Here is a 15,527-nt window from a genome sequence, read left to right as displayed (position 1 = left end):
AAGGATTTCAGTGCAATATTTAATTTCTTTCTCGCCACATAGCACATTCATAAAAAATTGAATTACCAGTTACAAAAATTATTCAGGATAATATTTTTGTGTTTGAAATATTACGGGTTTTATATTGAATTGTTTTTTCAATTAAAATAAAAAAAAAATGTTTGTACTTTTGACATTATAAAAAATAGAAAATAAAATTATTCTCAATAACTTTTGTAATAGAAATTGTAATCTTAGATCACTAACGAATACGTAGTGTTACTTCGTATATGTGCGTCGGTCAGAGAAATAAAAAAAATATTGGGCTGACATATTCTTAAATTACTAAAAAAATATTAGGGTTTAAAAAAAATGATTGAAAATTATTTTTCGTTTAATATCTTCGCGTACGTTGGGTACTTATTACTAATAAAACGCTCTGGTTTCTCTTCATGCCACGTGTCCTTGATCATATCCGCTGCCTTCTCAGCGATCATTAGGACCGGCGCGTTGGTGCTGGCGGCAACAAGCGTGGGCATGACGGACGCGTCCACCACCCGGAGTCCATAGACACCGTACACCTGGAGCTGTGGGTCAACCACGGCGGTCTTGTCACCTTCGGGACCCATCTTGGCGGTACCCACCTGGTTGTATGTGGACACGGTGTAGTGCCGGATCATACACTCCCAGTAGGCGTCGGTGTGCAATGGCACGGATTTACAGCTGGGGAACGGTACGTCGTGCAGACGGCTATCGTACTGGCGGAAAGCCGTGGTCTGGGCCATAGCTATTACAAACCTGATGCCCCTCACCAATGTGTCCACGTCCTCTCTGACCATCAGGTAATTGGGCAAGATTATGGGATGCTCGAATGGGTCGGTGCTTCTCAACAGGATTTCACCTCGACTCTTGGGCCTTAACAATATCTACAGACATATTATGTTACAAAATGTTGATTATAACCACAGGAGTAGATGAGAAGGTGAGTGTTGGGGCTTAGACGTCTTAAATTTGGCAGATAATATTATTGGAATTTAAATATTGTTCTCATTTCAAATTTAGACTACTATTAATTAAAAACAAGTGGACATATTTTCAGCTATGATATTAAAGATCTATAAAATCATTTTTTTTTTTTTTTTTTAATGTCTAATTAGAATTGTTTTTCTTAAAAACTTATACCTAAATTGAAGTTAGGTTAAAATAATAGTATTGGTTAGCTTAATTTAAAATTGATTTATGTATTAATATTTTTAATCAATTTGACTTAATTCAATTGGAAAAAATACTTGAGTTAGAAAATATCATTAATTTGCCCATTATTTATTACTAAACCTGATATTTGAATAAGGCATTTTACTTACAGGTATAGCGGACCAAACGTCTTTGTTAAGAATCGATTTATACATCGATTTGTAAAATGTTTCTCTTAGCCCGTGAGCTTTCCACGTTTTGAATCCACCATTACCAGAAACAGTGGAACCGGATACGATGTGCAACCCGATGTCTGGTTGGTCTTTTGATAGATTGCCCCTTTTTGAATTGATAAATGCCATTCCTTCTACACCACCCATGACTGTTAATGGCCCTTCGCCCTTCGACGCATATCTGAATATCGAGTCGAGGTTTTCCGTTCTCTTATGCGTTAGTGATACCTGTACAATAGGTTAGGTTATGATATTATATTATGATATTTATTTATTTATTTTTATATATGGTAAATTCTAATTTATAGCAGTAAATCTGTACAGAAAGAGTAATTAAAATATTTTTATTATTTTTAATTAATATATATCACCTCTTTGTTAATCAAAAATGTTAGACCACCAAGTCCGATGTGGTCTTGTAGATTTTTTCCGACGTCTAAACTGGAAATAATGGGTATACCCATTTCTGCAAGATGTTTTTCAGGACCTATGCCCGATAGCATAAGTAGCTGAGGAGAATTGATAGGGCCCGCTGACAGAAGCACCTCTTTGTGCACACGAACGTAATACTTTGTGTTATTTTTCACCATTTCGACGCCGGACGTGATGTTTGTTATAGGATCAATTTTTATGCGCGTGACAATCGTGTTGAGCGTGACATGCAGATTTTTTCGCAGCCTGGCTGGTCTCAAGAATGCCTTCGCCGTACTGCACCTCGAACCATTTCTGATCGTTCCTTGTGGTATCATAAAACCCATTTGCCGGTGGCCATTAATGTCGTGTACATCGTATCCCATTTCTAGTCCGGCCGAGATGAATGCTTCGGCTAATGGCGTTTTATATGGCGCTTCTGACACCGTCAGATATCCACCAGCCGAATGGTACGGGGTACATGTTAAGGACGAGTTTTTGTTATCTTCCGATTTTTTAAAATAACGAAGCACGTCATTATAGCCCCAACCGGAATTACCTTGTTTCAACCAGTTATCATAGTCAGTTGGGTTTCCACGGGCATACAACATATTGTTTAATACGCTGGACCCACCTAGAACTTTACCCCGAGGCCAATTACACCTTTTATCATTCATAGCTGAAATACAATAAAATATATTAAAAATCAGTTTTACAAATAAAATATGTATATATGCATGTATGTACAATATTACGTTTATAGGAATTTGTTACATTTTAACTTTTAACTTAAGGAATATCTAGTAGAAATAGATTAGGAAAAATGTAAATTTCATTCAAAGTTAAAATAACAGAGACTGTTTTTGTATGATAAAACTTAAACCAGATTCGATGTAGGTATTAATATCATAATAGCACATTTCATATTTAAGAAATATAGCGAAGAAACTACCAGGATACTTAAAAATGTTAATATTTGTGTCGTATTCAAACTATGAATGAAGAAGAAGGTAATAAACATTATAGATCACAGATAATGAAAAAAAGTCAAACATAAATAATCTTTACATATTATTAACACATGAGGCGATTTCTAATGACATTTATATCTTATATCTGAAGTTCTACTGAACAAATTTTTAATGATTTCTTTTTCTAACGCAAGTACTAGCCACTAGGTGTGCAAATGAGCTATCAAAAGAGAAACGTCTAAAAAAATTAATTATTGAAATTATGGTGGGGGGTGTCATAATAGTGAAATAATTTTATAAATTACTATAAAACGTTCTTTATTAACTTATTGAAATAAAATTAAACTATTACACTGTTAGAGAATCACATTTTTTTTTTTTCATTATACTGGTTATTAGAAGTATATAATTTGTCGAATATTGTTACATAGCGACGAGCGTTGTTTGCGTTGCACACACACACACTTCTTTACAACCCCCCTACTCTTACGTCTACTGTAATACTACAAAAATATAATTGTTTCGTCGTCGGCAGTGATGACGTGCGTTACTGTCTTGTGTATACTTTTACATTGTGGCATTATACAATAACAGTGAAATTTTTAAATAATATAAAAATATTATTATTAAATTTAGTTTTGTATGTTTAAATGGAATATCAATTAACTCCCATAGTAGGTGATGGAAACTATTTCTTTCTTTCCGTGATATATACAGAGTGATTCTTTTAAGTGGGTACACTAATTATCTCAAAAAGTATTGACTTTTTTCAAAATATTTTTTTACATGGTTTCAAGTTCTTAAAAACCCAACGTTTTTATTAAAAAATTATATTTTTAAATATTTTTTATCCTTATCATTTTTTAAGTTTTTTACTTTTTTGAAAGACAACATAGAGTTTTAATTTCATATTCCAAAGCAGAATATTTTTCTAAGTATTTTGATATATAAAAATCGAATTTGGAGCTAGTAGTTTATGAGTTATAGGTATTTAAAGTTTAGATTGGCAGAGTGGAGTGGTACGGGGTTACCCCGCAAAATATTTGTCCACTACTCCGTTTGTCTAAACTTTAAATACATATAACTCATAAACTACTCGTCCTAAATTCGATTATTATGAATCGAAATACTTAGAAAAATATTATGCTTTGGAATATGAAATTAAAACTCTATGTTGTCATTCAAAAAAGTAAAAAACTTAAAAAATAATAAGGATAAAAAATATTTAAAAATATAATTTTTTAATAAAAACGTTGGTTTTTTAACAACTTGAAACCATGCAAAAAAATATTTTGAAAAAAGTAAATACTTTTCGAGATAATTAGTGTACCCACTTAAAAGAATCACCCTGTATATATATAATGTTTGCAAGACTGGGAATGTTAAGATTTTTTTTAGCCGTGTTAAGTTAATATGCATCAATAAAAGTTGATATAATTTTTTTAAACTTTTTATTGAATAAACAGTTAATTTTTTTACAACGCTAGCCTACTTTATTTTTTACAAACCTAAAACTAATTTATAGACTATATGACTATATTAATTCGATGATTTCACGTTAAAAAAATTTATAGTCAAGTTACTGAGAATCTAATTATAACTAGTTAAGTTAAAAAGTTAAAATTCAATAACATTTTTAACATAACTTTAACTTCTTAACTCGATAATGCCCAGCATTGAATTTTTAGTACGCAAGAAAAACATTGAGATATACAATTAAGAGTTGTTAACTTGGCGATTTAGTGGTTACATTCATTATTTGTTCGTCAGGATGTTAATTAAGAAAAAGAAACGATGACAACATTTAAATATAATGTCTATATTATAACATACTGCACGCTCCAAACTTGGTGGATGGTGATAGATAGACTAACTGCTATTAAAATCACAAGATTTAAAATAATAAAAAATATTAAAAATAGTCTACGTTGTATTCGTAATCGGTCGACATACGCTGATAACGTAAACATAATATAATAATAATAATAACAGCTTATAGGTTGTTGTCTTCCTGGTCTACACGACATAAGGTGATATCACAAATATAAAAAACATATACAGTGAAACCTCCTTTAACGGATGGAATTTCGGGAACGGTGAAATGTGTATTCACTATATTTCCACTCTTAATAGCGGACACCTCCAAATAGCGGACGACATTTAAGCGACCGAGAGTGTCCGGTATTTAGAGGTTTCACTGTATACATAATAATAATTAAAATGACTGCATTTTATTTATTTATTTATTTTTTTTTATGATCAAAAGCTCGGCAATTATGGCCATTAGCTGTTTGTAGGGGGAAACGATTGATTTTGAACACGTAAGGCATGTGTGGCAAGGATTTGTTGTTAGAAACCCAGGTGTCAACCATCCAGGTGCTATCAACACCGGATGGTATGTACACACTCGGAGCGTTTCATCTGCAATTGAGCGTAGGACAACACCACCCCAAACCATATATTTATTCATCAGTGGCGTATTTAGGCAGGATTTTGTTAAAGAGGGATATTATAAGTTAGCAATCATTTAATTTCCATAAGAGAAGAGAGTAGTTCACTTAACATCGAAATCACAATATTATAAATATATAATAAATAAGAAACCAAGGGGTATCTATCCCCATCCCATGTAAATATGCAACTGTTTTATAAATATACAACATTAATATATCTTTATATATAAATGTGAAAATGAAAACCTATGAGTGATATGTAACTACTGAACCGATCGTTATGATTTTTTTTTTTTAAATTAAAGAGCTCATTGCGTAGAAGAATTATGCTTTTGATCGATTCTCTAACTGTCTAACTTAATAAACAAAGGAGTTATAAATTTTCATACAATACAGATAGAAATTTTTGTTTATAAATCGTTGCCATAAATTATAGTTAATCGTTTTAAGTCGTTGCCACGAGTTCAAACAAACCATTTATTATAATAGAATACATTAACTATTTGTTATTGTACATATTCAATTAGTAAAAATTAACGGGCGTTGTGCGCGGTGAATGCATTCCGCGGCTAACGGCTACTAAGGACGAACCGACTGACCGATATATTCTGACATGCGTAAGAATTTATCACAATGAAAAGGAAAATTAATTTAGGCCATTCATCGAATATAAAACAATAAAAATTTAGTATAAAATGCGAAGTATGAGTTTTATTAGTTGTTAGTCTATTTCAATTTAGATATTATATGTTGTATTCACTGCTTTCTTTTGTCGTATATTTTATTTTAATGCACATGCGTAAGCTAAATTTTGATATACATCAGACAGAGATAGTTGTGATCTGCACATGGTATTAGCATTATCAAAATGAAAAATTCGACGAAAGAAAGCGGCTATCACTTACAGTATAAATCACTATTTTTTCCGGTCAACGCCGGGTAATTCAGCTATATATTTAAATGTATAAAAATATACTGCTATAGCATAATGAAGGATTTTGTATTAATTGATTAATTAACTCACCGTTAGTGGAATTAAGTAAAAATGGAAACTTGGTATAACTTAAAAACTTTAGAATTAAATCATACACAAACAACACAAGGTCCGCGATCTACCGCAGGTAGATTGCCTACCTGATAATATTATACTTCTGCAAATCAGAATTTTTATTCAGTAACGGAAAAGTTAAGATAAGTTTTGAACACCATTCACCGATTATTAAATAACGAATTGAACAATTTTTGAGTCATATAAATTTAGTACATTTAACTGGCTACGAAATGCACGGGATCAACAGTATATATATTTCATCATGGTAATACAATAAGGTACCTAATAACTAATTATTACTATATTTAATTTGTCAAAGAATCAAGAAAATAATTGTAATAAATTAGGGATTATGAATAAAAATAGTCATAACTACACGCCCATTGTATGTTGAAATGAAATATTTTGCCCTTGGGTGTGAGAGAAACAGAATTCAGGACGGCACGTTTTATATTAATTGAGATTACTTAATTGAAGGCAAATTGTAAATATTTTCAAGCGCCTTATTTATATATTAATACTTATATTTATTTTATATTTTTCCCCCAATCAATTTAATTATTTATAATTCCCTCTTTTTATTTTTTTTTATTTTATTCTTTACTACTTTTTGAGTTATTATAAATATTTGAAATATAAGTTTTAAAAATTGGAATTAAGGGATTTTGGATATGCCTATAAAAATTTACTCATAAATACTTATATATTTTATACTTGTATGGAATTTAAGTTTTATATTATGCCCTTGTCATATATAAAATGTCGACACCGGCACTCTCCTTGCGTATGTTTCCGACTGATAATTATTGTAAGACCAAGATATTATATTAATTTTAGAAATTTAGAATGTATCAATTCTTAACATCATGTTTGACTACATTTATTTATTTTAGGTAGGTACATAAGTATTAGGTACTCACCCAAACACGCTGTGTTTTGAGGTTCAGTTTTATATTGCCAATCAATCGCAGATAGTTGCTGGTGGTCAGCCAACAAAGGCACACCTGATAGTATGGTTTCATGTCCACCAGCTTCTATTAGTAGTACACTCCAATTTTCATTTTCGGTCAATCTATTTGCCAGAACCGCACCTGAGTAATTTTTGTTGCATTTTTATTTCATATTAAATATAGGTATTTAAATTTGAAGAAATGATCAACACGATACCGTGATAAAAAAAAATATTATGTGAGCATAACGCATGTTGTATTATAATTTTATATGATAACAAATAATGTATTATTTTTACCTGCTGATCCACCGCCAACTATGATAAAATCATAATGACTGAGTATTAAATTTCCAGGCTGGTCTATGATTCCTGAACTAGTATCCGTTACATCACTTTGGAAATAAATAATAACTGCATACAAAATGGGCAGGAAGACCATTTTCGTTGCCGACTTTGCATATATTATCGCGGATACCTCCTCCATTTCTTTTTATATCTTTGTTTTCACGCCACTAGTATAATAACACAAGCGCAGAAATAACACTCCCTTTCTCTCAATTAACAATTATGTATATTTGCCCGCTATATTGTTGTTGTTGCTTCACTTCTATATGATCTAAGGGCTATATTGAAATATGTTAAATTAGATTTTCATATTATAATATATTTAGAAAATACTTTCACCGTTAAGCCGGATTTACAGCAACACGTCGTAACCGTGCCATGCTAGGGGTCGTAATTATGTTTACAACTAGTAACCATATTGGTTTAAAAGTTGAGCTGTATAAGTGTAACTTTTCTTTGTTATACACGTTTACAACTTGGATATTACATGATACCAAAACAGTATCGTCCAATCACAATTGCGATTAGATCAACACGACAGTACACAAGACGTGGCTATGAATCCAGCTTTATTGGGCTATAATATTTTACAGCAATGTGTTACTTGGTAAATATTGAAAAATAAACAGATTTTTAAATAGGTATTTACATTATATTTTTAAATTGTTTTTATTTAAACTGGCCAGACTATATAGATTATAGGAAAGACAAATTAATATAGGTCTAGCACTATTATCATACCTACAATATACCTGGACAGTGTTCATAACTAGATCAATATTGATTAACATTCAAATAAGAAACTGTATTTTTATCATACGTTTAAACATTAAAATATGATTTAATCTTGAACCTCACAATAAAACACGAATTGCAGTATTGACTTTTATAAAAAAAGTTTTAAATAATACCTAAACAAATTGCAGTTTAAAAATATTGTAGTCATCAATCATCGTATTTAGTGGCTAAATTGTGTGCATGTGCTTTTTATAACATGGCTGTGCCATTAGTAATTAAATTTAATAATAATAGCTCTAAATAATGACAAAAGCTAATAAGAATTTACTTCACATACACTCTTTTTAACTTTAGGTAATTTTAAATTAAAGAAGAAATGAAAATGAGTCACTAGAAAAAGGTAATGATGATTTGATGCATGTAAATACTAAAAAAATATTTAGACGATTTTGCGTCTGCACACTTTCTTCGAAAGTAGACGCTTGGATTGGGGACGTAATTGTTTTTCAATTTATATATTTATATTATTCCAATATCGATTCACAAAAATATTTCAGATATAAATCAAATCAGAGATAGATTCGCAAAACTATATAAGTATTAGTCCCCGAATCCATCATAACAGATAACACAATATACGAAATATTATGTGCTGGTTATTTCGTTACAGCTAACTGCAAATATCTATTATCTACTTTTCTACTTTATATTTAATAAATAGCTAACATTTTTTACAAATGATAGTTTGAGGATCATTATCATTATCTACTTTTCTACTTTATATTTAATAAATAGCTAACATTTTTTACAAATGATAGTTTCAGGATCATTATCATTTTGTGTTAACTTAATTTTTAATAGTTATTTAATTTGATTTTAGAGTATAATAGTATATTTTGAAAGTCGTTCTTCAATTAAATTAGAGATAAATAACGACCTGCTAATTTTTGGAACTAATTAATTTTACAATAAAACCTATAGAAATTATATTAGAGTGAAAAGATTATTTTTACAAATTGTATCACAATATTTTAATTCACAGTTCAAAGTATTATACCACAACATACTAGTATTCATATTAGATGTTTATAACAATTATTTAATATTATTAATGATTTGTTGATGTTATATACATTATTACAATTTGTATAATATGTTTAGATAATATTACTATTAACATCTTTACAGTTTGTATATTTTTTTTGCATCAACACGTACGACGTACCGAAAAAATGTATTTAAATGTGGACGATTATTATTATAAAAATTATGATAGATGTATATTTTTTATAATCATATACTAATTTTATATTGTTATTTGGTTTGTTTACTGGCGGAGTTTACATGGACCAAATGTTAGCTGTTCTTATCTGGTGCAATTAGCAACTAAGGGCCGTTTCACTTGGACGCGTATCATACAGGTTTTTAGTTAACATTGATTAAGATTTCGACTCATCAAAATAATATGTAGGTACGCGTAAAATGTCCTTTAAAAACACGTTTGCTCGTTCAAATAAGAATATAGGTTACTGAGTGGTTTTATTGTAAGCATACTTGAGAATAAAATGTTAGAAGAGATTCATATTTGATTCTGTAAGGAGCCCAATTTTCGATTTTTAAATTTTAAGTCCTAAAAATAACTCTCGAAAAAAGGAAAAGAAAAACGGGAATGATTAAATATGAAATTTTACACGAAGTTTTACAGATATTAAAAATCGGACTTTTTACGGAACCAGATATGATTATCCTCTACAATTTTATCCATAGGTATTTTTACAATATAATCACTCATTAACCCATATTCTTTGAACGCGTAAAGTATATCTTATAAGAAAAACGTAGATAATTACGGATTGCGGCGACGGCGGCTTTATAGTGAGTACATAGCTTATAACGCTCTGTCTTGAGCGTTGTATGTCTACACGTTACCTTGAGATGTCCTCTTAAGAGGCCATACTGGCGAGCGAATGTAAGTTCCCACACGAGATATAGCAGGTAAAAATTACCCCTGTATATCCGTACGTAAGGTCCCACACGAAAAAAAATACACTTGTACGTAAGTTCCCACACAAAAAAAAATACACTTGTACGTAAGTTCCTACACGAAAAAAAATTATACTAAACACCAAGGCTGGGCAAAGAAAAGTAACTTAACTTAATTTAAACTTAAAATTTTTTTATTTTAAAAATAAAAATTTCAGACACATGTTTATATAAATTGCTTATAATCTTAACTTTTAATTCGTTAATGCTCAGCCTTGCCAAACACAAACTTCCTTCCCACTTTATTCAGACTTAGGACTGACAAATAACTTATATAACTTTTATAACTCAAAAATAATTATACACAGTATGACACTATGACTATGTAAAGTGTTTGAGCTTTCGCAATAAACCAAATAAAATTTGAGTTTTTTACTATTACCTATTATTATTATTTTATACCTAAAAAAAATGAATTGGATTTTTTTATCTAAACAAAAACAAAACAAATTTTAAGTTGTCATTCCTAAGTCTTAATAACTTAACTTTTTCCGCTTGGGAACTTACGTACGGCCGAAATTTTTTTAGTGTGGGAACTTACGTACAAGTGTATTTTTTTTCGTGTGGGAACTTACATATGTACTCGCTTACCTGCTATGTTTTGTGTGGGAACTTACCAAACCCCACACTGGCAAGGAAAATGCGTCTTCGTCGGAATGACGCATATGATACGCGTCCATGTTAAACGGGCCAAAGAGTCACTAAAAAAAGGTACTATTGTGATGTAGTTTACATGCGCCCTATTTAGCTAGTGAACGAAATGTGAGAGATCTGGATTCTTAGGATTCTACAACTGGGCATTACAGTTTATTGTTATAACTATTTGAATGGACCACTACAATAGCAGGTAGTTCTCCTTTAGTATTACAGTAACGTACACATGAGATCCAGCGCCGATAATTCACCCACCGATCATTTATAATGAAAAAATGTACTATTGCTCATGGGATTAAGGGTTCTTTTGAAATGAAAAAGAGGGTAAGGTACATTTTTTCAACAATATCGGACAGCAGGTAAGCATTACTAAAACGTCGACCATAACCCAAACCAGAAATTGAAGATGGACGGAGCATATAAATACTGTTAGAAGTGAAATTTCGCATTTTATTTTAGTTTTTGAATTGAAATAAACCGTATTGTGTCGTACACTTACAATGGACAGATCCGTAGCCAAGAAGGTTAATGGGATTATAATAGCATACCTCTCTACAAACAAATTCCTATTTAGACCACACAGAATAACATGTTCATTTTTACTAACGATATAATATATATATATTTATTCATAACAACACGAATTATAGGTTATAATTTAATAAATAGGGTTCGACTGTATTAGTAAATACTTATTTTTACTGCGATTAAATAATTTATTTTGGACAAGTGATTAATTCGTTTTAAATGATTTTTAAATAAAATGAAAAGTGAATATACGGACTTATGGAATATTATAATATACAGTATGTTCATGGTATATTACATTAGATTGAAATGAGGTTTCGGGAATTTATAGGGAGTGCCTAAATATATATTTATAGACAAATTTCAAAATTATAACACTCGATATTATAGTAATACAATCTACTTTTTTGTTAATAGCAACTCAAGTTGTCTGAAATTATATATTTAAATACTCCATATTAACTCTCAAAAATTGTATTTCAATCCAAGGTCATGCTGTTGAAATATTAATGATTGATCTAATGTGATAAAAAAAAATGTATAAGAAAATATGAAAATTGTGTAACAGGTACTTTGTCTTGCAACCATTTATTAACGTTAGAGCGGCCTTTAAAGAATAAAATGTGTTAAGGTAAATTCCATATTCGATATGAGGTCTTAAAAGGAAGAGACGTAAAATGATAATCGTATGCGATCGTTTGGTGGTAATATGTAAGTACCTCACTATAAGTTGACGTATCCGTCAAATTTTAATTTAAGATTATGTAGGTTATTAGTTTGAAATGCAGGCACGAGCCACGAGGGCAAAGCGTTATAGGTATCAAAACGTGTAACTAAAACACAAGTAATACGACCAAGTTAAATATTTTGGGTGTGTACCTATAGAGTCTACAAGTGATTGTTGAATGTTGTGGCACGTGTATTTAATTTATAATAATGAATAGCAAGTGTTGAAAAAACATAGGATAATAAAACATTTATTTATTTTTATTAAATATAAATACGAGACAAAAAAAATATGTAAAATGTGGGAGTTTGAGTTAAAATCTTTATTTTAAGAAATATTGAAATTAAAATACAAAGAAAAGCTCCCTCCTAGTCATAACGTGGAGTCGGCATATGCGGTCGACAATAATAATTAAAACAATAAATCTATGGCTAAATAAAATAATAATAATCTAAGACATGCAAGACTACCAAGATATTCTAAAAATGTATGTATACCTATGTAATACAGTATAATATACTCACAAGACTTTTATGTACAGCACTACAGCTACAGGTTAATGTGGATTCTGTGTGTCTGGCTATGGTGTTGCTGAGGTGAAGGACAGTTGCAAACAAAAAGTGAATTGGCGACTGACAAAATGTACTGGCATCCGTATAGTTGACCACGCGCGCTACCTGTGCCATACTTGCCAACTTCGTCCATCAGGAAATGTTTACCGTTTCAGTTAGATTAGGTAGTAACCAATAACCATATTTTTGAAACAAAATATAAGTATTATAGAATTTAACTATATATAGTAATATGTTGAATGTTTCTATAAAAATAATAATATTAAAAATAACATTAACAATAATCTCATTGAAATTATAATAGTTTAATAATTATTATGCATTATAATATAATTGTAATTTTATTTTATTTTAATATACAATTAATTTACATATTTATTAGTAAATAAATAATTTACTTAAGTACTTATTTAAATAAAATTAATTTTCATTTTTATTCATTATTTTATTATGATACTTTATTTTATTGTAATCATTTATATTATAGTAGGAACTCAATAGTCAATACTAACATTATGGTAACACCGAATTTAAAAAAAAAAGTCTCTTGGTATTTGAAATTTCTTTTATATAAATTTTTAATAAATAATCAGAATATTGTGAGTATAACATTAGTATGGCATTGCTGTCTGAAATATCTGACATTAAACAAGTAAAAAAACAATCAGATACATCTTCTTGATTTAAATACATAAATCCAAATAAGCGCTTTAACCAATTATTTTGTGCATAAGCTACAATTTATTAAACCAAGTTCCTAAATTTTTTTTATGCCATGAATGAAGTACCTAATAAAATCTCCAATATTTTATTGTACAATAAATATAGGCTATATTAATTTGACAGAGTTATGAATCAGCATTCCAATTTCCAAAGTCAATTTAGGTACCTACCTATCTAATATAATTTTTAGATTTTACCATAACATGCAAATTAGCAGAAATGGGAGTCAAAAATAAAACAGGGTTAGTTTACATACCTACAAGACCCTAACACTAGCCACCATTATATCGAAAATGACAATGCTAAACAACTACGGTCGTAACACCCGTTATATTACTATATTATACGATCGTTATGATCAAGTATGAGTGTTTTGTACGAATGTAATACATTGTAATAGAGAATTTCACAATATTCAATCGGTTAAACACAAAATATTATTTTAAATTAAATTTATTTAAAAATAAAATATTAAATTAATTAAGCAGGTACCTAACCTGTCTTAATAGTTATCATGGCCGGCGCAAAGGCAGTACAACCAGTGTCCCACATTAATGTTAAGCCCCGGGGAAATGGAACTCACTTTAGAAAAGCAAATCAACACTGAACAAATATTATAATTTTGAAAAGATAAATTTTTTTTTAAATTGCAGTTGAAATAATAATTAAAAACTGATCTGGTTTTTTGAAATATGTCAAATTATAAATTTTGTATTTTATTTATATTATTAACAGTACCTAGTTCATAACTTCATAAGAATATCCATTATTCAAATAAAACCATAAAAAAATATTTTAATCAGTAAGAAATCGAAGGAATAATATAACAATAATTTAATACTTAGGTTAAAAATGCTAAAAGTATTTTTTCAAATTTTAATAAAATTAATCAATTTATAAAAAATGTACCTAGATATTGAAAAATTCAAGAAAGTGTATTTAAAATATATTTCATGACGAATTCAAATAATATTATGTTTTGATAAATTTTATGAAATTAGTAGATTAGTTTATAAAAAAATTTGCAAAAATTGATAATCTTAGTTCGTGGTAATAACTAAAACTATATAGCACGGGCTAGTAACTAATAAACGTTTAAACAATTTGTACGCTCGTTACTTGTATATTTGTCTAACGTATTTATATAATAATTTAATATTATAGCATATTTTAATTTTGATTACCTATACGTCAATTTAAATATTTAATTTAGTTTTATTATTTAAATTGTAAAGAGATTTATTTCAAATTGAATAAACCAAATTATTCTATCTCTACGGATGCCACTGAATATCTACAAGGCTGTAAATGGAACAAAACATTTGGAGATTCTTAAAACCAAATCACAGATATTGATAAAAGAAAAATCCAACTTAAACATAAGTCTATATACCTACTATAATGCATATATTTAAATTGTTTATTCATTATATGTGTGATAAATCATAACTGTACACAATTTTAAATTAATTGTGGCCTGTCTATCACCTATATACAGATGTATATTATAAGCTTTATGGTAGATATAACTTTGTATTGAAAACATATAAACGCTCCACTAGTTTTTGAGATTAAAAATAGTCACCAAGAACACAGAAAAAAAAAAATAGTGATTTCTTCTAATTTGCTTGTCTGTATTAATATATTATATTATGTTATTAATGGCAACTATTTGTATAATAAAATCATATGGAAAAAAGGCCTTTGTATTTGTAAAATCACTATTTACAACTGAAATGGCACCTCAGTATGTAATATATAACAATATATAGTACATACCTATAGATTGTTCATATTTTTTTAAATATGATATTAACTAAATAATTGTCATTCTTAAATAATACCTTACAAATATTAAATATGAATCATTCCACTAGGAAATAAATGTAATTAGAATTAAAATATAAATATTAGTCTGTATTCAATAAAGGAGCTTAAAGACAGTTTAATATT

At 29.2% G+C, this 15,527-nt stretch overlaps 1 protein-coding gene across 1 annotated transcript; it reads right to left on the bottom strand.

The window, feature by feature from the left end:
- Positions 1-4: 4 nt before the first annotated feature.
- On the bottom strand, positions 5-12,987 carry LOC149059458 (glucose dehydrogenase [FAD, quinone]-like). The gene is made up of 6 exons (XM_089215834.1): positions 12,804-12,987; positions 7,542-7,867; positions 7,213-7,383; positions 1,778-2,496; positions 1,344-1,634; positions 5-905 (listed from the first exon to the last, which is right to left on the bottom strand). Exons 2-6 carry the CDS (start codon positions 7,726-7,728, stop codon positions 363-365), a joined length of 1,911 nt encoding a protein of 636 aa, XP_089071960.1. The 5' UTR covers positions 7,729-7,867; positions 12,804-12,987; the 3' UTR covers positions 5-362.
- Positions 12,988-15,527: the final 2,540 nt, after the last annotated feature.

Source organism: Diuraphis noxia, unplaced genomic scaffold (genome assembly GCF_037042655.1).
Source record: "Diuraphis noxia isolate RWA-SAM2 unplaced genomic scaffold, SU_Dnox_SAM2 contig0001, whole genome shotgun sequence".
Lineage (NCBI taxonomy): Eukaryota > Metazoa > Arthropoda > Insecta > Hemiptera > Aphididae > Diuraphis > Diuraphis noxia.
The sequence above is the reverse complement of the archived record's forward strand: the minus strand, read 5'-3'. Positions and strand labels throughout refer to the sequence as shown.

Excerpts from the sequence above, each read along its gene's own strand:
- LOC149059458 (XM_089215834.1), bottom strand. The coding sequence starts at position 7,728 with ATGGAGGAGGTATCCGCGATAATATATGCAAAGTCGGCAACGAAAATG. Across the intron at positions 7,384-7,541 it reads AGTTGGCGGTGGATCAGCAG|GTGCGGTTCTGGCAAATAGA; the intron begins GTAAAAATAATA and ends AAAATTACTCAG. Across the intron at positions 2,497-7,212 it reads TCAAAACACAGCGTGTTTGG|CTATGAATGATAAAAGGTGT; the intron begins GTGAGTACCTAA and ends ATTGTATTTCAG.